At 45.3% G+C, this 26,917-nt stretch overlaps 1 protein-coding gene across 5 annotated transcripts in view; it reads right to left on the bottom strand.

The window, feature by feature from the left end:
* The window catches only part of ENTPD3 (ectonucleoside triphosphate diphosphohydrolase 3), a 35,439-nt gene extending 24,224 nt beyond the window's left edge, over positions 1–11,215 (bottom strand). The window contains exons 1-3 of one of the 5 annotated variants that reach the window (XM_070577174.1): positions 10,765–11,215; positions 9,977–10,028; positions 5,918–6,045 (exon numbers count right to left, since the gene is read on the bottom strand). In XM_070577174.1, coding sequence (XP_070433275.1) covers positions 5,918–6,045; positions 9,977–10,016 — 168 coding nt within the window. In that variant the 5' untranslated portion in view covers positions 10,017–10,028; positions 10,765–11,215. Of the gene's footprint in view, positions 1–5,917; positions 6,046–9,976; positions 10,196–10,764 lie in introns of those variants that run through there. The other 4 variants (XM_070577176.1, XM_070577177.1, XM_070577178.1 and 1 more) reach the window with 4 other exon arrangements.
* Between the last annotated feature and the right edge of the window lie 15,702 nt (positions 11,216–26,917).

Consider the following 26,917-nt stretch of genomic DNA (forward strand, 5'->3'; position numbering starts at 1 on the left):
CATATGCCTGATGCTTAGTGGGTGCTCAATAAATACAGGCTATATAGAAAAATCAGTAAAGTAAAATAAACAAATAAAATTACAAACCAAGAAAAAGAGAATAAAAGTAAATAACACTCCTCAATCCAACTATTCTTTTCACACCTTGTTATCTATCTTTTCCAATGGTCATCTGTGCAAATAGCTACATATATAAATGTGTTTAGACACATTTTTAAATCAACACAGGACTGTACTGTACACAGTCTTTTCCAATGCTCTTTTCTTACTTAAAAAGTATAGGATGAACAACCCTCTCTGCCAGTAAAAATACTGATGTCATCATTTTTAACACATTCATCACATCCATTGTGAGATGCATAATTTATTGAACCAGTTCCCCAATTCCAGACATTTAGGAGGGTTCCGACTTTCTACTATCACAAATACTTGTTTCATTTGAAATGGGACCAAATAAAAAAATGTTGCTCCAGCTTCTCAATCACAGCTTCTTCATTATATTGCAGTAGAACATCCTGTATACATTGGTATTTGAACTTGGACAGCCTCTTAATCTCAGCCATTCAGTCTGATGAGTGTTGACTGGGATCCTGACATGACACCCCCCCATGGCGAACAAGGGAGGCATTGTTCATTATCTGTTCCAGGCAGAGGCTCCCGGTGAGATTAAAGCACAGGTCAAAACTGAAGGAAACCAGGCCCTCAAGAGGTCTGAGCCTGCATATCAGTCGGCTTTCTTTCCTCCCTCCTACTGCTGACCTGATCACCACCCCTTCAGTGCCCCTCCATGCCTGGTGCTGACAAGAGGAGAGAGAGAATAAGAGGACAACTACTCCAGAGGGTACCTGCCTTTCCCCAAATCTTTATTCCAGCCTTTCACAAAGAACGTGTTTTCCCTGTGTATGAAGCTCGGGGCTGCTGAGCCAAGATCAGAAAAAAGGAAGAACGTCTCTTCTCCTCTGTAACTCAGCTGGGATCCAGTTTGCACCCGGGTAGGGGGCAGCTACAGACTTCCCTCTGGGAGCCTGGAGAAATGGCTGCACCTCAGGCACTGCCGAGGTGCTGACAGGGGCCAACCTTGAGGCCCAACACTACTTCTGGCTAACACTGACCCACTCCCGTCATCGTTCACCGACATTTTCAACAGTGAAAAAACTGGTCTTTAACCTGTTTTCAGAGTTCATTTGCCTAGATCCGTGGAACTCAATGTGGTTCCTGGGAAGGAGGGGAGAGGAAGGAATGAACTTCATTCAGTTCAGCTAGGTGGGTGATGCTTGGATGAAAAGGGATAAGTAACCCTCTGCCTAATGCAGTGTCAGAAAAAACACAGCTAGAATGTGGAAGTGAAGACACACTCTGGGTTAACCAAAAGGAAACAGCCTTCCATATGAACCCTGTGGTCCAAAACTTAAGGACTGTGTGAACTTTTAACAAAAGCAAAAGCAAAGGTCAGAAGATCAGCGTTCTTAGATTTGTTTATTATTATTATCACTATTACCATTACTATAATAACAATAGCAGGAGTAATAAACATTTGTTGAGTACTTATAATATGCCAGGCCCTGCACAGAATGCTTCAGTGTTGCATTTCTAAGGCAGGTATTATCATTACCCCACGTGACAGATGAAGAAACTGAGGCTCACCAAGGTAAATAATTGCCCAAGGTCACAGACTTGGGATCAAGCCTCGGTCTAACTGACTTTCACACGTGTACGCATAGCCCCCATGCTTTCACTGAGCTCCAAGGAAACCAAGTCTAATGGGCTGACCGCTTAGTAACAAGGTGACTGGTATGTCAGACTTTCTTTGTTCAGACAAAAAGTCCCTCGAAGGCAAACTCTTTGTTAAGTGGAGTGCAAATCTGGCTGGAAAAGAGGTGGACCAATTGGAATAGGGAGCCAGGGCTTTCTGAAAAGGAAGAAACCAATTGTCCACCTCTTGCTCTCCAAGTGGTAAACCAGGGTGAGCCACCAGGCATGGATCCAGGCCAACAACTGAGAATGGATGAGGGTTAGAAGGGAACGGTTTTAATAGAGGCTGGCGCAGTGGCTGTGCTTTGCAGACTAATGGCTGAGCATGGGAGTGTGACCCAAGACGGGGATCTAATGTGACTTGAGCAGGTCATGGCAGAAAAGCTGCATCCCTCAAACCACGAGACCATGCAGGCCTCTTTTCAACAGTGACACTGTGTAGCTGCAAGAGGTAATAGTAATGGGGTCTTGACAATATTGGTCTGAGAAGCTCCAGGCTTCTGGACAACTGTGATTAGGGGTGAGGAGGGGGAAGCCTCAAGAGGAAGATATGGGACTTAATAATAATAAAGTGGGTGGGGGCCTGAGTGAAAAATAAAAGCGACGTTACCATGTTTCATCTTCAAGCTGGTAGAGCAGGTCAGACCAGTAACAATGAAAAAGAGAATGGGGACATTTCGAGCCTTAACTAAGTTTTAATAGTTCTGCTCTTAAACTCAGATAAACCAGGTTAGGGAAGCCACGGTTGGATTTAATAGCCAGATATCATGACCTTGCATGAGGGTCTTGAGGAACCTTCCAGGGCCCTCCAGATAGGCCACTGTGGAGCTGGCCCCTCATAACCAACTGCCAGCTGCACACAAAAGCAAAACAAGGTTCAGAGTATGAAAACATAAACCTAACAGTAAAGAAGCCCTTAGATCCATTCAGCTTCACCTCCACAATGGCCCTTTCTGTCCCTAGCATGTACTGCAGAACAAAGGGAAAGAGCGACCTCAGCACCTGAGCAAAGCCGCTCGTGGAATGCTCTCTTCCAAGCTGTCATTCTGCTCCTGGTCCAACTGGCCCAGAACATCTGTCTGTTCTCACATTGAATCCACTCAATTAAGCGGAGTGGGCTTTCTGAGCCAATATTCCAATGTTATACAACTTCCTGTGCCCTACAACTGTGACTGGGGCCTGATAACAAGAATCTGAAGAGATTAAAAATCCTCTCTTTGAACTGTCTGCTAATTGGTGAGGGTGAGTCTTCTACTCCTTCCAAACCCTTGCTCAAAGCCAAGGTTTGTGGTTCTCTTTTCTTCCTTCTATACCAGTTCTGCTACTTCCGATCTGGTTAACTATGGGAAGCTATTTGCCCTTTCTGTTCCTGTTTTCTCATATGCAAAATGGGGATAATAATAATCGTATCAGCATGGAACAGTCACTGAGGGTTCCCTGCTCACAATCCCTGTGACCTTGCCACTGCGATGTGCAACCATGCACTTGCCACCTGCCTGAAGTCTTTCTCTAGTGGCCTGAGCCTACCTGAGCACACAGTATGCCAAAAATACGAGAGTTAGCATAGCCCTCAGTGAGTAACAGAAGTTGGTGTGTATTTATGCCCTTGAGTGAGATAACTGTGAGGCAGGTGTCCTATATATCCCTTGGTAGAGGACAAGTCTGAGGTGAGCTCTACACTGGCTCCCAGAGATGCCCAGCAGGACGGAGAACCAGTTGTCCACAGTGATAAGCTGCCAGGTAACAGGCCCTCCACTGGCTGCCTTCCCTCTTGTCTCACTTCCCTATCCCGTACCCGTGCTTCTTGCGGACATTCCTGGGCGGCCTACTTACACTCACATCTTTCACTAGGGGAACCCATCTGACACAGCAGCATTAAATATGTGTGGTTCCTCCTTCAACAGTGCCCTTCATACTGCTCCGGAATCTACGTTTCTCCACTCAGTTTGCTCTTCCTGTCTTCTAAGTCCTCCATGTCCCTCAGTGTGAACAGAGGACTTACCTCTCACCTCCCAGAATAAGTGGAAGCCAGTAGCTGGCACTCCCTTAATCAGTCCATCCCTAACTTTCATAGGGCCTGAGGAAAAATTATACAAATAAAGGCTTTTGCTTTGCTCTCCCCGCCGCCCCGTCTTCCTCCCATCCTGGCAAATCCATGAAGTGCCTTGTGCACTTGCATGTTGACTGGAGAAAGTGGAAGCTCAGACCCCACATCCGTGCTCCGTCTATACTCCCTGCAAGCAGCTGCCCCCTTGCCACCCCTCAGACCAGTGGTGAGGTTGGCCCTCAGGAGGAGGCTCAAACAGACTCTGGATTCTGGGGTCCCAGGCACCACAGCATATTCTAGAAGGGAAAGCATGGCTCTGAGTGGGTACATTTCCTTTTCCCATGGAGAGAGATAAACCTACAGTGCAGCTAGAGTTGGTTTCTCTGAAATATGGGGTCTAAGAGTGGTTTCTGAGGTCTAAGAGTGGTATTAGCCTTCCCTTCAATTGGGAGGTACTTCTCTCCCCCAATTCAGCAACCTTCCTGCATTTACATCCATCCTCCCCACCTTCCCTCTCTACAAAGGAGGAAGTGCTCTCCTATCAGAGGTCAATACCTCCTCCTGGGTTCCCCATTCAGAACTTAGGATCAAGGAGAGCTGGGCGCTAAGTGAAGAGAGCCCTGGCCTTGGGAACAGGAGGGACCAAGTTTCAGTTCTGGTCCTGCCAACCACTGGCTAAACATATGTTTCCTCACTTGCAAAATGGTGGTGACAGTGCTTGCTCTGTCCACTTTCCATGGCTGACACAAGGTTTAAATGAGATAATTCAGGGGAAAAAGCTCACTAAACTGAGTAGTAATTTACAAAGTGTAAGGAGATGGTATTACTCCTAGTTTCAATCCTGACTTTATATAGTTCATAGAAGAAGGCAGTGCCTGGAACTTGGGAAAACAGCTTCCCTAGGCCTTAGCTAGTATCTTTGGACAACCAGATAATTTGTTTTCCTCTCACCACTGGATAGATGCATAAGGGTTTTTTTTTTCTTTTTCTTTTTTATTCATGGGAGGCTGAGATTCTTAAGTAAAATGTCCTATAAAAGAACCAAATGCCATTATCTAAAGGAGATTTTACTTTAATGCTTTAGAAAAGTGGCCTCAGAATGGTAGATCAAACCCACCCTCAGAGCCAAGGCAATATTAGTTTCTTTTTTATCTTCTAAAAACTTCTATTTCAGATATAGCTTTTAACAGTTGCTAACAGCAAGAAGATGGAGAAAGGACTCGTGAGGCCAAGGGTAAACGCCAAATTAGATTCAAATAAAACAGATGAATTACTTGGCCTCAGTGGCCCCCCAGCTAAGAAAGGTGTTTATTTTTAAAGAGTCATAAGAAGATAAAAACAAAAGATGTGCAACAGAAACTATAAATGGCCTCAAAGCCTAAAATATGTACTATTTGGCCCTTTACAGAAGAAGTTTGCTGACCTCTACCCAAAATGATTGACGGTCTCACCGACTTTCTTCACCTTTCACCTGACAGTCCCTCATGGGATCACCTCCTATCATCCTTACAGCCAAGACTGGGGTGATATATGAGTCTCAGCCTACCAGAGACCATCCGACAGGCCATTTGGGGATGGACTTATCAAGGGCTGAGAGAGGCCTCTGGAACTGAGCAGGAGGTCCCGAGTAATTTTTCAGGGGGTAGAGTCAGAGGGATCGTGGCACACTTCTAGATCTAAGAGATGTGGCACAAAAATGGCTCAAGGAGACTTTTCAAGTCCTTTATTTTTTGTTCACCAGACTAGGCCAAAAGAGGGGCCTGGGTTTCCTAGTCTCCACTCACAATCAGGGTTATGTGGTCTGGGGGAATGAACAAGCTGGTGAATCTTTCGTAGCCACCTGTAATTCTTGGCTACAAAGCCCAGCTTTGGTTCTAAGAGTCAGGAGTCAAAGCAAGACCACGCAGTCCTTGGAGAAGGTGTCACCATTATCAATCTGTAGCCTCAAACATCACAAACCACGTGTTTCCAGATGTTTTCCCCTGGGTCTTACACTACCTTCCCTTGGCTCCAGCTGGAGGCGAGGGAAAGGATTTTCTTCTCTTCTAATGCATGGCTTTAGAATTATTGATGTCACAGAACATTGCTTCCCTTCAATGCCAAACTCTTTACGCTCACCTTCAGACCTGGAGGGAGGACCTCTTTCTGGTGAATCTGGATGACCGTGATAGTCACAAGCACCACAACGCTCAAAAGCAAGAACACCAAGGCAACGATGGCTGGGGTTCGAGAGAGAGCCTTGAGGCCTAAAAATGGAAAGACTCAGAAGACACATAAAGAACAAGGTACTGGCCTTCTTCGTAGAATCCATGAACCGTGTGTATAAGTCACTTCCTCTAACTTTAGTGAGACCCACACTTTTAAGGAGGAGCAGCAACTGGACTCTAATACCCACTTACCTTCCCACCAAGGAGTAGACTAAAACAGTGCTTGCAGGGAGGGTATGCTTGGTTTAGTTTTCTGGTATTTCCCAGTGTGTTATGCATATTACTGGTCATCCCTGAGATAATTTACAATAACATTTGTTTTAACATAGATTAAAAAAATAGAAGTTTTCTATTAAAGCAGGTGATATAATTTATTTCATTTAAAAATAATCTCAGATAAATAAAAAGAAATTAATACTGTATTTCAGATATAATCAATGATTATAAAGGTGACTTTTGTTAAGCAAATGGTAACGTCTGAATTTCTAAAATATTTGAGTTCCCAATAAGAACTCAACCTCAGTCATTTTTCCTGTGTCTATAGTGAAGGCATTGGGTCTCAGCTACATCTTCACAAATGAAGAGCAACTAGACCTTATCCATGTGTTCTCTCCCAAAGGAGCCATGTAATATCTGGTATTTGTATTTTAATCAAAAGTCATAAATTATATCCAATCACTTAAAAGCAAAAAAAAAAAATGAAGCATACAAATAATCTTCAACTATATAGGCTCTGAATAATTATATTATTATATATGTATTGTATAATTATATATAGTGTTATAATAGACCAGTCTATTCATTAAATTTAAACTAATATTGCTTAACTGGATGATTATGAGCAGATATTTACTTGGGTCTTTTTCTTTTTTTTTTGAGGAAGATTAGCCATGAGCTAATATCCACTGCCAATCCTCCTCTTTTGCTGTGGAATTTTGGCCCTGAGCTAACATCCGTGCCCATCTTCCTCCACTTTATATGTGGGACGCCTGCCACAGCATGGCTAGGTAAGCTGTGCGTAGGTCAGCGCCCAGGATCCAAACTGGTGAACCCCAGGCCTCCAAAGCAGAGTGTTTGAACTTAACTGCTGCACCACTGGGCCGGTCCCTACTTGGATCTTAACAAACCAGTGTGGGCTAATAAAAATTTCGTAAATAGGGGCTGGCCCGGTGGCCGAGTGGTTAAGTTCGCGCGCTCCGCTGCAGGTGGCCCAGTGTTTCGTTGGTTCAAATCCTGGGCACGGACATGGCACTGCTCATCAAGCCACGCTGAGGCAGCGTCCCACATGCCACAACTAGAAGGACCCACAACGAAGAATGTACAACAATGTACTGGGGGGCTTTGGGGGAGAAAAAGGAAAAAAGTAAAATCTTTAAAAAAAAATTTCGTAAATAAAGTAGCGAATACATTAAAGAAAGAAACTACTACTGCGATACACTGAAATGATTCCATTTATGTGAAGTTCTAAAACAGGCAGGTGACAGAAATCAGAACAGTGATTGCCCCGGGGGTTTGGGACAGTCATTCACTGGGAAGGAACACATGGGTGCTTTCTGGGGGAACGGAAATGCTCTTTATCTTAATAGGATTGTGGGGCATATGGGTGTGAGTTTTTGTCAAAATTCACCAAACCTTTCAAAGCTTTTTGGGAAAAATCTGAAAATCAAGGTAAACTAGCTCCTTAAGCACAATTTCCCTTAAAAAAACAAAAAAGATCCTGATAAATTGCCCCTATCCTAAATACATCCTTTTGGAAAGCAAGAATACCCAACTTAGGGGCATAACTGAAGATCTACCTATTTCAGTGTATATAAGTTATACCTAATTTTTTTGAAAGATAAAAAGACATTCAATTACAATGTTGACTAAATAATAGTCTTGGTAGAAATATTATGGCATAAATATAAATGGTGACACCTAAATGGCTGAATAGGATAAATACTGGCATAACAGAAAGATCAGTGAATTTGGAGAATCCCAATATGTCTCTCACCAATTGGGCATTTAAATGTAAATTAATTAAAATTAAATATAAAAAATTCAGTTTCTCAATTTCACTAGCCACATTTCAAATGTTCAATAACCACATGTGGCTAACGGCTACCATTTGGACAGTGTAGTTACAGAACAATTCCATCATCACAGAAAGTTCTATTGAACAGCAATGGGCTAGACCCTGTCCTATTCCAGGACATTTATTTTTAGATCAACATAACCTATGCTTTACTCCTTCATTATTTCTAGGAGACATTTTCCCAGACGAAAAAAAAGATGTGTATACCAACATACAGAATTAGATTCAGCCTCAATATCCAGTCATATCATAACACTTATTACCTGGGGAGTCCAGTCATGCAGTGGGTCTCAATGGCTCAGAACAGCTACCTCTTTCTGCCCCATCTGATTCCCCTGCAGGACAGATGCTGCTACAGACACTTCCTGACATCAAAGGTCGGTCACTTAACACCTTGAGTCTCCCATCTTGTGACTGGGAGTGTAAATTAGCGCAGCACCAAGGGAGGGCAATTTGTCAATATTTATCAAAATTGCAAATGTGCACACCATCTGACTTGCAATCCCACTTCTGGGAATTTATCCCACAGAACTAGCCCCTCATGTGTAAAATGACTTATACAGAAGGTTACTCATTGCAGAATTGTTTGTGATAGCAACTGCAGGGAGGCCAACACTGTGGAGTTGACCTTGAGAGCCTCTGAAGGGATCCTAGATCATTTTCCTGTGATTCCGGATAACATTACATGAACCAGCCAGGAATCAGTTTATCCACAGAGGCAAATTTTTGCATCAACTTTTAAAGAATGCACATATTGATTTCAGTTATAGAGATTCAAGAAATTTGTTCCCCCCGAACAAGACACGGTAAAAGTTTTATCTGCCAAGTTAAACTTGTCCTCTGGAAGGAAGGTAACAAGTTAGCCTGTAAGTGTGTGTTACAGTATATGTGTTAAAATTTCAAAGTGTTTGGGGAAAACCTGGCAATCAAAGTAAACCAACCCCTTAGGTACAATTTCCTTTTACGAAAAAGAAGATTCTTTAAATTGCCCCTACTATCCTAAAATAATATCCTTTTGGAATACAAGAATACCCAATTTAGGGGCATGACCAAAAAACATGTGTCCACGGGGTGGGAGGGGGTGACATGTAAGCGGTCTCCTGACCACAGCCCCGTGGCTGGCCTCCTGCATCCTCTGTGCTGCAGCAGTTTTCAGGTACAAAGCTATGATTACCTTAAGCAAACACTTGCCCCAGTCGAAAAGCCTATCACAAAGCAAAATGGACCAGACGAGGTTTCTTTCATTTAGGGAATGCAGCCTAGAGCTGCACTGTCATTAGGGCTGGACAAACACTGTAATTACGAGGTGTCTACCTGAGAGTGGAGAGGCCAGACGCTTCTGGGCCTACACACGGGCAAATGCACAAAGTGCTCCAGAGGCGGGCAGGCGGGGCAAGCCTGAAAGTGTGTGTGTGTGTGTGTGAGTGTGTGTGTGTGAGAATTCTACACATGTGCCTGCAGTATCAGTGGTAACAACGCTGACCTATGGTGGGGGTGGGCAATGCTGGGGGTGCTGTGCCAGCACCAACACTTGGATGGAAACAGAGGAAAGATCCGAGTACTTTACAATTCATCACAAAATCAACAATATTCTAAAGCAAACCTTACACACAGTTGGGTAAGGGAAACCACAAGGGCCAAATTAATGGATTATGCAAACCGGAAAAACCTTTCAAATGAACCTGCATGTTAGTCCTTGTTCTCTGTGGCTTTGATGAAAAGCATTACTTTTATCTGAGGAATGCTGGCGGTGAGGGCCTGATGAGCAACTGAGTCTCAAACCAAAGAGGTGAGACAGTCATTTGCAGGGGACATGGATGAACAACTGGGGACCGAGGCTGGGATTCTCAGGACGTTTGACAAAATCACACTTGCTGACTGCTGAGAGATACTAACCTGCTTGCTCACAAGGTTGGCGAGTCAGCACAGTGAACATCCTTCCTCCCGGCTGCAGGTGAGAGAACACAGAACGCAGTGTGTCCACGGCCCCTGACATAAGAAGCTCAAAAAACTTGCACAATGTTAAAGCACAAACCCACTTCACTTTTTCCACCCCAAAACCTCATAGGGGACAGATGAACCTAGAACTTCGGAGATAGACCCAAAGTTGGGATTAAATTCTAGTGTCACCTCCCCAGATGCAAGGAAAGGAAGATGAACGGGTTAGTTGAAATTTTAAACTGAAAAAAAAAACTCAGAAAATAAGTCAATCTTTTCCTGCAGATTTTTCCGCTGAACACACCACCCCCTGCAGAACAAATCTTCCACTATTATTAACATTCGCAGGGCTGAGGCAGGGCTGTTCTTCAAAGCGCACCAGCAAGGGAGGTTTCTGCGCGTGTTCCCCATCCGCGAGCCTGGAGTCGCCCTTTCAAGACCCAGGAGGGGTACCTTGACCTGCTGGCTGACCAACTCCAAGGCGATGGCGAGTCCCCCGGAATCCAGCGCCCCAGGACCTGGGCAGCCCCACTCTGGACTGCGCCCCGACACAGTCAAGGCATCTATGCGCCTAGCACATCTCCGGACCCACAGAGGCGCCCGGTAAAAAAGTGTCCTCCTCTCAGGGCTTGGCAGGGACCACCTCCCCGCAGCCCGAGAATTTGGGGCTCGCGTCCTTCAGTCCCTCCCTCCCGCCCTCTGCGGAATCCGATTCCGTTTCCTTCCCTCCCCGCCCTCAGACTCACGAAGCTTCCCGCTCCTTCCTCGGCGGCTCGGGCGCGGGGTCCCCTGTCCTCACCTGCGCACGGACGACCCGTGGAAGGCGACCGGCGGGGCCGCAGTGGCAGCCGGCGGCCAGCGCGCAGGAGGCTTCGGGCAGAGGAGGCGGAGCGGGGCGGGGCGGGGGCGGCGCAGCGCGACCGGGGACCGCCCCCTGGGCTGGCTCGAGGCCGAGCACCTCTTCACCTTCCCTCTTCTAGTTCGCTCCACCATGGCCTGAACCCAAAGTGCGAGGGGCAGGGGCGAGGCCTCGGCCCTCCCCGACCATCCGGCCGGGCCTACCTGGAGAAGAGGGGTAGGCGTTCACTGCCTGCCTGCCTCTTCCTCCCATGTCAAGGCCAAGAACATTTTGCTCTCTCTTTTAGTTCCCTCCAGCAACACCCCAAGCCTAAATGGAGAGGAAGTTGGGGGAAGGGCGGGACGGAAACGGAGCACTCCGTGGCTGGACACAGATCGGCCAGGTGCCCCATCTTTCTGTAGAGAAGAGGCCAGTAAACACCTGTAATGTTGGGGGTGACGTGAGTAGGCAAACTGATCCCTGGGCCACCTGGGCCAGGAGAGACATTCCCTCTCAGATATTGTAGCAGACTGCTGTGGACATGCCCAGGGACATCCTCACTGCTCACTAAGCAGTGTTCTCCCATACCCCATTTTATATGGGTGTCTTTAGGCCAAAATTCAGGACAAGCACTGTCTGGAAGACGCCAAACAGGAAAGATAACAAAAATATAGCGATTCAAATGCCCCCAGAGTCTGTTTTTAATGCAGCAGCAGGCAGCCTCGTGGCCCCTCTGAGAGACCCCAAGGACTCTTGGAATGATCCCAGCAAGAGGCCTAAGCAGGCTTCTGTTGGACCATCCCTCCTTGTGGCTTCGGAATATTTGGAAGGAAGAGCTGAGTCCAAGCCTGTGTCCTGGGCCTGCCTGCCCTCTCCTGGAGAGAGAGCTAGGCCCGGTGTACCACTAGTTTCCTGTCCTTTGCAGGTGGGGCCAAACCAGAGATTTGAGATAAGAGGACCTGCAGAGAATGCCCCTGCTTTGAGACCTCTGAGCTCAGAGAGGAGGGCTCCAAGCTGTGTGTGTGTGTGTGTGCGCACGCGCACGTGAGTGTGTGTGTGTGTAAGCACAAGAACACCAGTCACTTGCCCTGAGTTGGATGGAAATGAGCTCTTGCTGGGAGATTTGTACACAGTCTGCATTGGGGGGTGTCAGATATTCCGTGAATGCTTGCTGAATTACAGGATTTATTTGTTGTGAAAGCTGTAGGCCAATGAAAGGTAAGGCATACGACTGAGAGCTGAGGGACCCTCTGCACCCAGGGGGGCCTAAACCCTCAAAGAGCTGCTGGTGCGGCACCTAGAGCTGAAGTCAGTAACGTTGGCTCTAAGGAATGAACGGCTGACCTTAACATCCCCAGTGATTTCCCAGGAGCTGAGAAATGTTTTTGGGCCTCCAGGGCCTTGAAATGGAGTTGGTGCTAGTGTCTAAAAATAGCAGAGATCAGTTCGTATCACCAGCTTCCCTCTCTGCTTTCCTCAATCTACAGGCCTCGTAAGTGTGAGCAGCACCCTCCTTTGAGAGTCCTGTAGTCTCCAATTCTCCTTATATTTTTCCAGACTTACATGGAAACTCTCTGCTCCAGGCACTGTCTCAAAGTTCTTTGCAGCTCCCAGACTAGTCCCAGTCATTCAAAAGCATGTCTCCTTCAACCTTCCATGTGTAAGAACACACACCCACACTTCCCCATCAACCCTCCACATGGAGGAATAAACACACATACATATACATATATATGTACACAACCTTTATGGTTTTTCCTGATTATAAAATAATACAGATTTGCCTTACCAGACAAAAAACCACAGTAAAACAGCCTGGTTTGGGCACAGGAATATACCAAGAGATCTAAAGAAGAAAGAGACAATCCAATATCAGACTAATCGATATGGGATTTAGGATAACATAAAAAGGAGACTGAAAGAATTCGCTAACTGGTGTTGCAACTACTTGCTCACCATTTGGAAAAAATCCCAGTCACTCACCATACGCAAACAGAGATTTTAGGTAGATTAAAGGTTTAAATGTAAAAAAGGATTTAATATCCTAAGAAAACAGAGGAGAACATTTTTATGATCCTTGAGAAGGAACAGCTTCTTCTAGCATGAGATTAAAGCAGGACAGTAAAGTCAATCTTGCTTCCATAAAAACGTAAAACAATAGCACGGAAGAAGACATCCAAAAAGAAATAGGATAAATTGTGCGGAAATGCTTAAGAATGTGATAGCAAAGGGTGAAAAATCGTAATATTTACTGAGGTCATACAAATCTACAAAAAATGTGAATATCTAATATAGAAAAATGGACAAATGACATGCACTGGGCAATTTACAAAAGAAATTTAAATGGCCAATAAACATGACAAAGATACTTAATCTCATTACTTACTTCAAAGTTGCCAATTAAAACTTTGATGTCTTTAAACAAGATTTTTTTTTTTTTTATCCCATCAGTTTAGCAAAGCTTAAAAAGATCTGTGGTGCTCTGTGTTGGAGCAGGTGTCGGGGAAACAGGCCCTCTTGAAGCCTCTGGGATGTGCCATGCCCTAGTTTTCTTCCCACCTCTCTAGATGCTCTCTGAATGCTTTTTGCTGACCTGAGCTCCTCTCCCAAGAGATTCTCAAGACTTAGTCCTGGGCCCTCTTTTCTCTTCACTCTGTGCTCTCTTCCTAGGTAATTTCATCCACGCCTATGGCTTCTGTTCCATTCTCAGAAGCCTCTCAAATGCACGTGTCCTGCTCAGGCTTCCCCTCTTGAGCTGTAGAGCTAGAGAATTGCCTGTTTGACTTCTTTTGGACGTCTTAAAGTCATCTCAGTTTACTACATTTCAAGATGAGCTCCTCACCCTCTCCCACCAAACCATCAACTCCTCCAGCAATTCTTGTCTCAGTGGATGGCCCACTCACTCATCCAGGTGAGCAAGGCAGAAACTGGAGAGTTATCTTTGGCAATCTTTCCCTCATTCATCATAATCAATGGGTCATTAATAACTGCTGATTTTTTTTTTTGGTGAGGAAGATTAGTCATGAGCTAACATCTGCTGCCAATCTTCCTCTTTTTGCTGAGGAAGACTGGCCCTGAGCTAACATCTCTGCCCATCTTCCTCCCCTTTATATGTGGGATGCCTGCCACAGCATGGCCTGACAAGCAGTGTGCAGGTCCACACTCAGGATCCGAACTGGCAAACCCCAGGCATCTGAAGGGGAACGCATGAACTTAACCACTGCGCCACCAGGCAAGCCCCTAATTACTGCTGATTTTAACCTCTTATTTAACTCTCCAATATGTACTCTCTCTCCACCGTCACCATAGTCTCATAGGTTTTCTCAATCTAGGTGCTATTTATATTTTGGGCCAGGTAATTCTTTGTTGTGGGAGCAGTCCTGTGTATTGTAGGTTGTTTATTTAGTAGCATCCCTGACCTTCACCCACTAAATGTCTGTAACATCCACCCACATGGTGTGACAACCAAAAATGTCTCCAGACGTGGCCCAGTGTCTTCTGATGGGTAAAATTTCCGTGGTTGAGAACGACTGGTCTAAGCTTCCATTCTCTCTCTCCTGGATGTTGGCAATGGCCTCATTTATCTCTCAGTGTCTACTTTCTCCCTTTCTGATCCATTTTTCCCACTGCCACTGACCTCATCTCTTCAAAGCAAATCTCAGTGTGTCAATACCCTCCTTAGCAAACTCTTCTGTACTACTCATTTCTCAATGGATACAGACTCCATCTCAACATGAGCTAGAAGGCCCTGCACTGTCTGGTCCCTGCTTCCCTTTCCAGTCTCTTTTAGCTCCATCCATTTTATGCCCTGAGGACACACCAGTCTTCTTTCTGTTTTTCAAATATGCTGTCTTTCCTCCTGCCACAGGGCCTTTGCACATAATTTCCTTTGCCTGTAGTGTTTCCCCCATCTTCTATCCTTCCCTAGTTAGCTCTTGTTTATACTTTCATTCTCAGCTCAGTCACTTCATTGATACCTCCCTACACTCCCCCATCTGGGTCACACATCCAACACGGTCGAGTCCCTCAGTTACATCCTTGTTCAACATGCATTCTTTTCCTTCACCTAGTGTTTGATTATGGTAATTGTTGAGCAAGTGACACCTGTTGCCTACTACCAGGAGCAGCAGTCCCAGGAGGTCAACCCACTGCATGGTTTGCAGGTGTCAAGGTTGCCAGGAAAGACATGACTCACAGGGGCACTCGATGGAACAACACTTTACTCACACAAAGAAGAAACAGAGCAAGATGAGCTTCAATAGCCAGTGTCGTGCCCTGTGGTCAGCAGCTCTTACCCCATGGCCGACACAGGGAGATGGCCTTCATGTACCCCTTCTGAGCTGCAGGAGAAGAACCCCATCCCCTCTCTTATGGGGTCTGGAATATAGAAAGCTGAGGGCCATTGGCCCATGAACTAAAGCAAAATAAGAAAGTACATGTCAAACCCAAACAGGGAAAGATATTCCAGAGCCAAAAGATATGCCTAACACAGATCATAAGAGCTCTTTATCTCTTTGTAAGGAAATGTTTTAGGCCCAGGGCCACTCTTATGCAACCATGCAGGGGGCAAGAAGCTGCACATGATTGTCTTTCCTAACCGTCCACCCTCAGACCCTTGCTTGGCTGCTGAAACAGCAGATAAAGCATATGAAATCTGATAGGACCATCATCCACCCTGACTATGGAGGCAGAGCTGGGTCTGACAGGCCTCTGAACAACCTGTATGGATGCCATTTTCTTGCAGAGACTCTTCGTCATTTTGAGACAGCACCTTACCAGGGTCACTAGGAGAACCAGACCTGGGAGGACGATCAGACATCCCTGGAGGATGGTTTTCAACCAGGAACCCCAAGTGCCTGGATTAAGCTAACTGATGAGGTCAAAAAATGAGTCTAGGGGGACTGCGGGTGTACTGCTCATAACCATCCCATCTGAGCATGGATCTTCTCCAGCTCAGTTTCTACTTTCCCTGAATCATTGATATATACACAGCAAGAAGTGCTGGCAATAACACAAACACCACGCTGCTCTGCCAGCAGGTAATCAAGGCCTGTTCTGAGGTCCATCATCATCTTGGCTAGTGAGGTTAGTGAGTTTTCTTGGTTTTAGAGGGCTTGAGGAAGGTCCAAGTCATTGTGCACTCACAAGGCCATCACATTGGGAGTGTAGACAAGAGGGACTTCAGTTTGGGTTTGCAATCCACCATTGTTAGAGCTTTCCACCTCTAGTCCCTGCTGTACTGATTTTAATCGGGGTGTTGTGTCAGGCACAGGCAGAGGCATCTGTAGGAATGAGAAAAGGAAAGATTAATGCTCCTGTCCCTCTCCCCCTCCAGGAGCCTCCTGAGGCCTCCACTTGTCCTGTGATGAGGGTGAAGATTGCTCTGGTATGGCTACTCAGGATGTCTGTCTCAGTCCCAAGGCTACAACTTCTGCAGAGACTTGTTGCCTCTGTTGTTGACCTGAAACTTTCAGCCTCTGGCATCCAATCCAGGAAGGGAGGGCACATTCTGAACAAACTTGTCATATCCTGTAATATTACCCACCTGTATCGAGGGATCAGAGTCCCTGTTGTGACCCGGGGGGAGGTGGCTGAAGGTAGCATTGCTTCCAGGTTTGAATCAGGAGGCCCTACTAGTGACGCCACTGTGACCCAGACCACAAACCACTCCTAGGGAATGCATTCCAGTGGGAAGTAAGAAGAAAACAAATGATTGAGTATACTTAGGTTGGGATTTCTCAGGCACAGTCTCATTAGGCAGCTGCCTGGTCCTCGCTCACCCCAAGCTCAGTATTTCCCAACAGTGTTGCAGTGCCCTGTTTCCCTTCCATTGGATTGCAGTGTTTAATGCCCAAATGGCTTTTGCTGAGTGGGGTTACCACCTGGTAAGTTGTCCTTCTTGATGGCCTTTGTGTAGTTGTTCCTCGAGCCACCCACTCCATTGTTCTACCACCCCATTCCTCTGGAGGTGATAGGGAGCAGAAGTCCGTCCTATGCCATGGGAGTGTGCCATTGCTGGGCAGCTTATGCAGTGTGTGCTGTGCCTTGATTGGGTTGTAATCCTGCTGGATATATGAACACATGGCAAAGGAGTTTTTCTAAAGCCACAGAAGTAGTTCTCATATCTGTATGACATACTAGAATGATGGAACATGGGTCCATGGTAATGAGGCACCACAGAAACCCAGGACTGGGGTCTAGTGGTCCAATGTGGTCAATTTGCCACACTCATGTGGGGCCGATGCCCCAGTTGGTGTGGTGTAGTTTGTCATGTTGCAAGACCTGGGCTTGCTGGCAGGAGTCATATGATTGTGTTGTGTCTTTGGCTTTCCTTTTTTCTTTCCTCAGCCTCTTTCCTTGGCCCAGTCTTGCATATGAGGTGGACTTCCATGTCACATTCTGTGGTGGACCCAACAGACAATCATGGTGATTTGTTGAGCCCATGTTAGGTCAGATTGCAAGTTCCATTCACGTTTCCTTTTGAATGGTCCTTTGCTATGGGTGTCAGCAAGCGTGACAAATAGGTCTCTTTTCTAATCCACAAGCTGCTGCCACAGTTCCTGTTCCCACACAGGGGAGACCTTAATAATCTAATCCTTAATCACCAGTCACTGGACCACCATGTGGCTAGCCAGTTTGCATCAGCCCGTGAATCTGTAAATATGTAGCAAGGATTTGCTGTTTGGAGTGGCCTGCACAGCCATCGCTACTGCATGGAGTTCAGCTCCTTGTATACAGCATCCAGATGAGAACGTGCTGAGAGAAAGAGGGAGAGGGAGAGGGAGGTGTTAGCCTCAAAGCTCCTGATCAGAGCATCAGATGAGATCTCAGTCAAAAGGTGGCCATCCTTAGAGCAGATGGCCACAGGAGCCTACTGGACTCCACTAGCTTTGAGTTTCACAAATCTGTCTGTGAACCGAGCCATACCATCAGCTGGAACGTCTTTGAACCACGGGCTACACTGAGCTAAGGGAGGGACAGGAGTGTTCTCTATGGGCTGTTCAGCCTCCTCCAGAAAAGCAGCTCCCTGAAATCCCACTACGGCTTGATCTTGGATGTAGCATTTCCATTTAATGTGGAGTTTTGCTATGCTTGTCCTACTTTATTCGTAGAATCAATGAGTATCCATATGAGGGTGGGCAGCCCAGGTTGTTTGATCACATGGTGTTTCTGTGGTCAGGCATTCTGTTTCCATTAGGGCCCAATTGCAGGCTAGGTATTGCCATTTGAAGGGGGTGTATCTTGCAGCCATCTCTGGCAATATAGGTTTCCAAAACCTGAGGGGTCTATGCACCCCAGAAGCAGTCTCTTACAGCCACAGGCTCCGATCCTTTGGGTATGTTGTCAAAATGCATAGCTCCATAGGGCTGGCAAGCTCCGTTGGTCCTAATGACAGGGCCCACGCCTATGCATGTTGCATGGCTTATAGAGTTTGCTCTTGTTGGGGGTCCTACCCAAAAAAGGCCACCTTGTAGGTAGCTGTGACTAAAAGGGACAAAAGAATATCCAGGTGTGGTTCATGTTGTCTCCAATAGCCAAACAGGCCTACCAGCTGTGGAGCTTCTTTCCTGTTGGTGAGGGCTGCCAAGAACAGCGATTTTTGTTTGACTTCATCAGGAGTACTCCTCTGATTACCGACCTCGGTGGCTCCCAAGAACTGCATTTTTGAGCAGGTCCCTGGATCTGATCAGGGTTGACAGCCCATCCTAGGTGTCATATCTACAACCTTATATAGGGACTGGTCAATTTGTTTCATAGTCAGGCCAGCAATGAGGATGTCGTCAGTATAGCGGAAGACATGTACTTCTGGGGGTAATTGGGCTCATTGCAGAGCTAGTCCTATCACTGGTGGCACATTGCAGGGGGATTGAAGTTTCCACGCACAAGTACAGTAAAAGTAAACTGCGGGTTGTTCCATGTGAGCACAAATTGGTCCTCATCTTCAAACCACAAAGGGATTGAGGGGAAGGCACTAGCCAGATCAATAACAGGTATCAGTCTCCTGTGTGAGTGTCACTGCCTTGGTGATGGCAAAGATGTTGGGTACCACAGAGGCCAAGGGTGGCATCTTGGCATTCAATATGCAGTAGTCCAGTCTTAGCCTCCAAGCTCCTAAGGCCTTTTTTATGGGCCAGACTGGGCTGTTTAACTGTGACAGGGTGATGCCTAATGCTCCTGCCTGCAGCAAGTCCTGTGTCAACATGTAATATCTTTTCCTCTGCCCAGCATGCAGTACTGCTTGCATTGAATAACCTGTCAAGGCTGGGTAACTTAAGTGGTGGGCAGGAGTGGATGTACCTGCTGTATGGCTCGAATCCTTTGTTGTGAAAAGCATACCCCTTGAAGTGTCAGTGATGTTCTGTGTCACAAGCAGCCACAATGTCAATACTTACAATACACTCAGCAGTGGGAACCATGACCACCAGCACCTGAAATGGCCCAAGACACTCCACCCATAAGCGCATGAGCACCTGCCTGGCATGGGTCACAGTGTCATTCTTGAAGCCTTCTAATTTCATCAACTTACTCCTATCCCTGTGGGGGACTGGGAACATTATCATTTGGGCACTAATATCCAAGAGCCCTATAAAATCTGAGACTCCACATTCTCCCCTTTTCCTCTCATAGGAGCACAGGGCCACTGCTCCCCACCAGAGGCTGGCCCCATCACTAATAGTCTGTCTTGAAAGGAGTAACGGCAAGATACATACAAAGAAGGTCTTTCTCCCTGTCTGACTCATCATGCTCACAGTCAGGACTGTCTTCTCCACTGTCTGGTCAGGCTTCAGGGAACCTTGGCCCCTCTGTGTCCCCACTTCCCCAAACTGTTTCAGGGACCCAGAGAGCTGCTCTGTGGGACATGAGATCTTTCCAGGCCTGCGAGTTCTCCTCCTCTTGCTCTTTTATGGCTCTAACCAGAGCTTTAACTTCTAACTTAGAGGGACCCCCTTCAACTTTATAGCTTTGGCGGAGATCTTCCGGGGACTCATTAATTTCTGTTTCGTCTTTTCCCTGTTTCAATACCCAGAACGACCTTGCTCTGTGGGTCAGTCCTGCCCCCTCCTTCCTATTCCTCTAGCAACTTTTGAGTTCCCTTTTCGGCCCTTTGGGTGTGGCTTCCTATTCCTGGGCTTCAGTCATCTGGACCTGCTTGGTGGCAATGGCTGAGACCACTTTGCTATTTCCACTACAAAACGGGATATTGTAGTGGAGTTTCTACATTGCCTCACCCACTGTCATTCTTGGAGGTAGTAGGAGGGACAAGGGTCCTTCCACTGAGGAAGCCCTGGTCCTCTGAAAATCTACAAGGCTGTCCAGGACAGGACTATGTGGTCCACATCCTGTCCAGGAGCAAGACCATAAAACCAAATGTCTATTGCCTTCACATGCAGGGCAGTTATGGCCTCACGGACAGTTTTCCAGGGGATCTCACTCTTAGAGAAGTCTCCACAGTAGGGATCACGGCCCTCAAGTTTCCTGCCACCCAGATCAAGATCAGCATGGATTTTTCTCTGTCTCTGTCTTGTTGGTTGTGCTGTTCAATGTTGACAAAAATACACTGCGGCAGACATCAGTGGTTAGCTTGTTTAGACTGTGCCATTCGGCCCAAGACATTTGGGTTTGCAATGTCCCTCAACAAACAGGTACGCTAAACAACAGCATGGGATTCCCCTGGTTTCTGCCATATCTGTTTTTCAGTTTTCATATTTCACCGTCAGAAAAAGACCTCATTTCAACAGTTTCCTTTTCAGCAATGCCTACAATGATTTTGAAATGAGTGAAATCAGGTCTTGCTTGAGGTCTGCAAGGGACCTAGTTTGGGTAGAGCTCGCTGCCCATGGTCCCTGACCTCCCTTGCATGTCATCTGTGACCCCTGGTGTATAGGGTTCTCCAGAGAAACAGAAGCAAAAGGATATATTCATTCATTCATTCATTCAGAGGAATTGACTCATGCAATTATGGAGGCTGAGAAATCCCACAATCCGCCATGTACAAGCTGGAGACTCAGGAAAGCTAGTGATATAGTTCCAGTCTGAGTTCAAAGTCCTGAGAACCAGGAGAACCAATAGGGTAAGTTCTAGTGCAAGACTGAAGGCCTGAGAACTAGGGCTCTGGTGGTTGTAATTCCAGTCTGAGTCTGGAGGCCTGCGAACTAGGAGCACCGATGGTGTATGTCCCTGTCCAAGGACAGGAGAAGATCAATGTCCCAGCTCAAGTAGTCCGACACAGAGAGCAAGTCCTCCCTTCCTCCACTTTTTATTCTATTCAGGCCCTCAACAAATTGGATGATTCCCACCCACACTGGGGAGGACAGTCTGCTTTACTCAGTTTACTGATTCAAATGCTAGTCTTTTCCAGAAACACCTTCACAGACACATCCAGAAATAATGTTTAAGCAGATAACCGAGCATCTCATGATCCAGTCAAAGTTGACACATAAAGTTAACCATCAAGCCTTGGATACTGTGGGAGCTTGAAGGTGGTTTGGGAAAGCCATGATGACCAGGAGCCACAGTATAGTTTCCTTGCTCTTTCTAGAACCCTCCTCCCACATCTCCATCCTCACTCATTGCTCCAGCTCATGCCTGTTGACAGGGAGACCGTCTACACCACACTTATCCTCATGTGGCCAGAGGAAAGCCAGCACCTTAGTTAGCCTGTCACCCTTGGGGAGCCATGCTATGCTAGGATGACTGAACTGATGAATCCTTGCACCTCCACCTGGCCATGGTGTGCTTTGTTGGTGCCCCTGCTTGCTGAGCCAAATTATCAAATGAGTGACATCTGTTGCCTACCACCAGGAGCAGCAATCCCAGGATGTCAACATACTGCATGGTTTTCAGGTGCCAAGAAAGATATGACTTGCACAGGCACTAGATGGAACAACACTTTACTCCCATAGAGAAGAGACAGAGCAAGATCAGCTTCACTAGTGAATGTCGGTCCGCCATGGCCAGGTTGCCCCACAGCTGACGCACCCACCTTGTGCTGCAGGTGAAGGATCTTGACTCCTCCCCCAACGGGATCTGAAATACAGAAAGCTGAGGGCAGACCTGAGGGCCATTGACTCGTGCTTAAGCAGAACAAAGAAGTACACATCAAACCCAAACAGGGAAAGGTATTCCAGAGCAAAGAAATATGGCCAATACAGGCTGAGGGTTCTTTATCTCTCTGTAAGGAAATTTTCCAGGCCTGGGGCTGCCCTTCTGTGCAGGAGACAAGAAGCCGCAGACAATTGCCTTTCCCAACAGGTGATTTCTGATTAGTCTGTCTCTGCCTACTAGACACTAAACCCCCTATAAGTAGAAACCATGCAATTTTTACTTACTATTTTATTCTCAATGTCGAGCACAGTCGAGTACCTAGTGAACACTCAATCAATGTGTCGAATGAACAGGATGCTTTTTTACAGATTAAGGATATAAACTCTTTGACTATCTTATATAATACTTTCCCCCAGTTTCCCATTTAAGACTCAACATTTTTACAACCGACTTCCTATCTCTCTGACTGTATGTTGAGGCTGATAGTATCTGAGTTGAATAGAGGATATCTAATTGGAGATCATTCATAGCTAACTAGAATGTAGACCAGAGGGGCAACCAGGTTATCCAAGAGAGTGCTAAGCTGGTTTTAGGAAACCTGGCTTGTAGTCTCCACTAATTACCAGCAAATATGTGACCCTGGACACATCTCTAGACTTCTAGGATCCTCAGTGTTTTCATTTGTGAAATAAAGGCATTGGGTGGATCAGATTGCCTGTGATTCCATTATTTTTGACAACTCAAGGCTAAAGATGTTGGAGTTTTGGACAAGACTAGACATGACCAAGAGTAAAGGTCTAAGGGTAGAGCTCTGGGGTAGAAGTCAAACTGCCAGAGGTCATGAAGAGTGGATGAGGAGGAAAGGGAGCAGGTGCGTGTGTATGCGAGCACGGGCCCCAGGCAACCCTAATCCCTGCTCCCCTCCAAAGCAGTCCTCACCTCCACCACCGCAGCCAAACTTAAGTTCTACTGAAATTCAACACCCATTTTTCTTAATATTCTTTGGTTTGTTAGCAAATTTAATAAAGCACAAAGAACAAATAATTTTTCTCTTAATTTAAGGTTTTGTAACATTTTCACAGGTGAAGTGTTGTAGACAAAGAAGATCATTTTCATCTGATTATTTTTAAAAATCTGTATTAGTCTGGGTTCTTCAGAGAAGTAGATACAATAGGGTATATATATATTAAGAGATTTATTATAAGGAATTGGCTCATCTGGCTACGGCAGCTGAAAAGTCCCAGGATCTGGAGTTGACAAGCTGGAAACCCAGGAGAGCCAATGATATATTAGCCTGAGTCTGAAGGCCCGAGAACCAGGAGAGCTAATGGTGCAAGTTTCAATTTCAGCCCAAGTCTGAAGACAGGAGAAGACTGATGCCCCAGCTCGCAGACAGGCAGGCGGAGAGTGAGTTCTCCTTCCTCTGCCAGTATCTGTTTGACCACGTATCTGGGCATTTGATGATCCAGTCAAACTGGCACACAAAATTAACCATTACAAAATCCAATTGCCTTTCCTTTAATTTTGTAATTCTGACCCCAAATCCAGATCTTGCCTGGGTGGTGTCCTATAGCACTAGCTGTCACTTGCAATAGAAGTTCTGTGTTAGTAAAAGCCTTGCCCCAACCTGCTTTTGTGGAAGACATTCGGGAAGACGGAAAAATGTGCTTTTCTAGAGTGGTTCAAGAGTCGCACGTATAAAGGAGAAAAGGTAAATTTGGAAAAAGATCATTGAAATTAAAAGCTAAGACCAATGTGTGATTCTGGGCTGTGCGAAGGCTCAGAAGGGAATGAGCCCTTTATGTTCCGTAGGGTCCCTGCTAGTCTCCATCCTCCTACATCTACTCTAGGGCCAGACCTCACTGGACTGCAGCCAGATGTGATGCAACAGCTTCTCTTCCCTTTGACCCTTCCTGCTTTCTAGGCTCATAAGCCCACTCACTGGACCGATCCAGCATGTTCCACTTCACCATTGCCTCCTATGCTGGTTCCGTTTTCCATTCACTTGACAATTTGACTTGCTGGCTTCTATGTTCCAGGTACTGTGCTAGGTGCTAGGTGCTGGACTGGGCAGGAAATGAGTCAGACACTTGTGGGACTGAGCTTCACCCTTATCCTTCACCCCCTCCTTCCCGCCCTGCTGTCACTGGACCAGACTGCTACAGCAGCCTCCAGATATCTGCGCCCCCGCTTCCCACTCATAGCCATCTCACTTAGTTTTCATGTTTTTTGTGCCGTGGACCCCTTTGGCAGTCTGGTGAAGCTGATGGACATTCTCAGGATCTTTTTTTGTAAAATTTTTTTATTGTGGGCTAAACAGTTTATAACATTGTGAAATTTCAGTTGTACATTAATATTTGTCAAGCACCATATAAATGTGCCCCTGCACCCCTTGTGCCCACCCTCCCCCCTGCTTCCCCTGGTAACCACTAAATTGTTCTGTTTGTCCATAAGTTTGTTTATACTCCACATATAGGTGAAATGATATGGTGTTCGTCTTTCTGTGTCGGGCTTGTTTCACATAACATGATGCCCTCGGGGTCCATCCATATGGCTGCGAATGGGACAATTATGCCTTTTTTATGGCTGAGTAGTATTCTGTTGTTTATATATACCACATCTTCTTTATCCAATCATCAGTCGCTGGGCACTTGGGTTGCTTCCATGTCTTGGCTATTGTGAATGATGCTGCAATGAACATAGGGGTGCATAAGTCTCCTTGTGTTGTTGATTTCAAGTTCATTGGATAAATACCCAGTAGTGGGATAGCTGGGTCATATGGTAATTCTATTTTCGATTTTTTGAGAAATCTCCATACTGTTTTCCAAAGTGGCTGCATCAGTTTGCATGCCCACCAGCAGTGGATAAGGGTTCCCTTTTCTCTACAACCTCTCCAACATTTATTGCTTTTTTGTCCTGGTGATTATAGCCATTCTAATGGGTGTAAGATGATATCTAAGTATAGTTTTGATTTGCATTTCCCTCATGATTAGTGATGTTGAGCATCTTTTCATGTGCCTGTTGCCCATCTGTGTATCTTCTTTGGAAAAATGTCTTTTCATATCCTCTGCCCACTTTTTGATCAGGTTGTTTAGTTTTTTGTAGCTCAGTTGTGTTAGTTCTTTATATATTATGGAGATTAACACCTCATTGGATATATGATTTGCAAATGTTTTCTCCCAGTTGGTGGCTGTTTTTTTCATTTTGATCTTGGTTTCCTTTGCCTTCCAGAATCTCTTTAGTCTGATGAAGTCCCACTTGTTTATTTCTTCTTTTGTTTTCTTGTCTGAGTGGACATTGTATTTGTAAAGATCCTTTTAAGGCTGATGTCAAAGAGTGTACTGCCTATATTTTCTTCCAGAAGTTTTACAGTTTCAGGTCTTACCTTCAAGTCTTTAATCCATTTTGAGTCTATTTTTGTGTATGGAGAAAGATAATGGTCTACTTTCGTTCTTTTGCATGTGACTGTCCAGTTTTCCCAGCACCATTTATTGAAGAGACTTTCCTTTCTGCATTTTATGTTCTTGGCTCCTTTGTTGAAGATTAGCTGTCTGTAGACATGTGGTTTTATTTCTGGGCTTTCAGTTCTGTTCCATTGTTCTGTGTGCCTGTTTTTGTACCCATATCATGCTGTTTTGATTACAATAGCTTTATAATATGTTTTGAAGCCGGGGATCGCCATGCCACCAGCTTTGTTTTTGTTTCTCAGGATTGCTTTGGCTATTCGGGGTCTTTTGTTTCCCTACATGAGTTTTAAGATTCTTTGTTCTATTTCTGTAAAGAATGTCATTGGGATTCTGATTGGCATTGTGCTGAATCTGTAGATTGCTTTAGGTGGAATGGACATTTTAACTATGTTTATTCTTCCAATCCATGTACATGGAACATCTTTCCATTTCTTTGTCAGTCTCAACTTCTTTCAGTAATATCTTATACTTTTCCTTGTATAGGTCTTTCACCTCCTTGGTTAAATTTATTCTGAGATATTTTATTCTTTTTGTTGTGATTGTAAATGGGACTGTATTCTTGACTTCTTGTTGTGTTAGTTCGTTATGAGTATAGAAATGCCACTGATTTTTGTAAGTTGACTTTGTATCCTGCAACTTTCCTGTAGTTGTTGATTATTTCTAATAGTTTTCCCATGGATTCTTTAGGGCTTTCTATATATAAAATCATGTCATCTGCAAAGAGCGAGAGTTTCACTTCTTTGGTACTTATTTGGATTCCTTTTATTTCTTTTTCCTGCCTAATTGCTCTGGACAAAACCTCTAGTACTATGTTGAATGAGTGGCGAGAGTGGGCACCCTTGTCTTGTTCCTGTTCTCAGGGGCATGGCTTTCAGTTTTTCCCCATTGAGTATGATGTTGGCAGTGGGTTTGTCATATATGGCCTTTCTTATGTTGAGATATTTTCCTTCTACACCCATTTTATTGAGAGTTTTTATCATGAATGGGTGTTGGATCTTGTCAAATGCTTTCACTGCATTTATGGAGATTATCATGTGGTTTTTGTTCTTCCTTTTGTTGATGTGTTGTATCACATTGATTGATTTGAAGATGGTGAACTATCCCTGTGTCCCTGGTATGAATCTCACTTGATCATGGTGTATGATATTTTTAACGTATTGCTGTATTCGGTTTACCAATATTTTGTTGAGGATTTTTGCATCTATGTCCATCAGCGATATTGACCTGTAATTTTTCTGTGTGTTGTCCTTGTCTGGCTTTGGAATCAGGGTGGTGTTGGCCTTGCAGAATGTGTTAAGAATATTTCTGTCTTCCTCAATTTTTTGGAATAGTTTGAGGAGACTAGGTAATAAATTGTCTTTGAATGTTTGGTAGAATCTCAGAATCATTTTTTTACAGGTATAAAATGAAACACATAGAATTACAAAGGAAACCTTTATATTAAAATGCATTTTCAAAATGTTTTGAAAATCAAATTTGTAACACATGCAAGGACACAAGTCCCCTAAATTCTGTCTGCAGACCCAAGGTTCAGAACCTGCTAGACTG

Source organism: Equus przewalskii, chromosome 15, assembly GCF_037783145.1.
Source record: "Equus przewalskii isolate Varuska chromosome 15, EquPr2, whole genome shotgun sequence".
Classification (NCBI taxonomy): domain Eukaryota; kingdom Metazoa; phylum Chordata; class Mammalia; order Perissodactyla; family Equidae; genus Equus; species Equus przewalskii.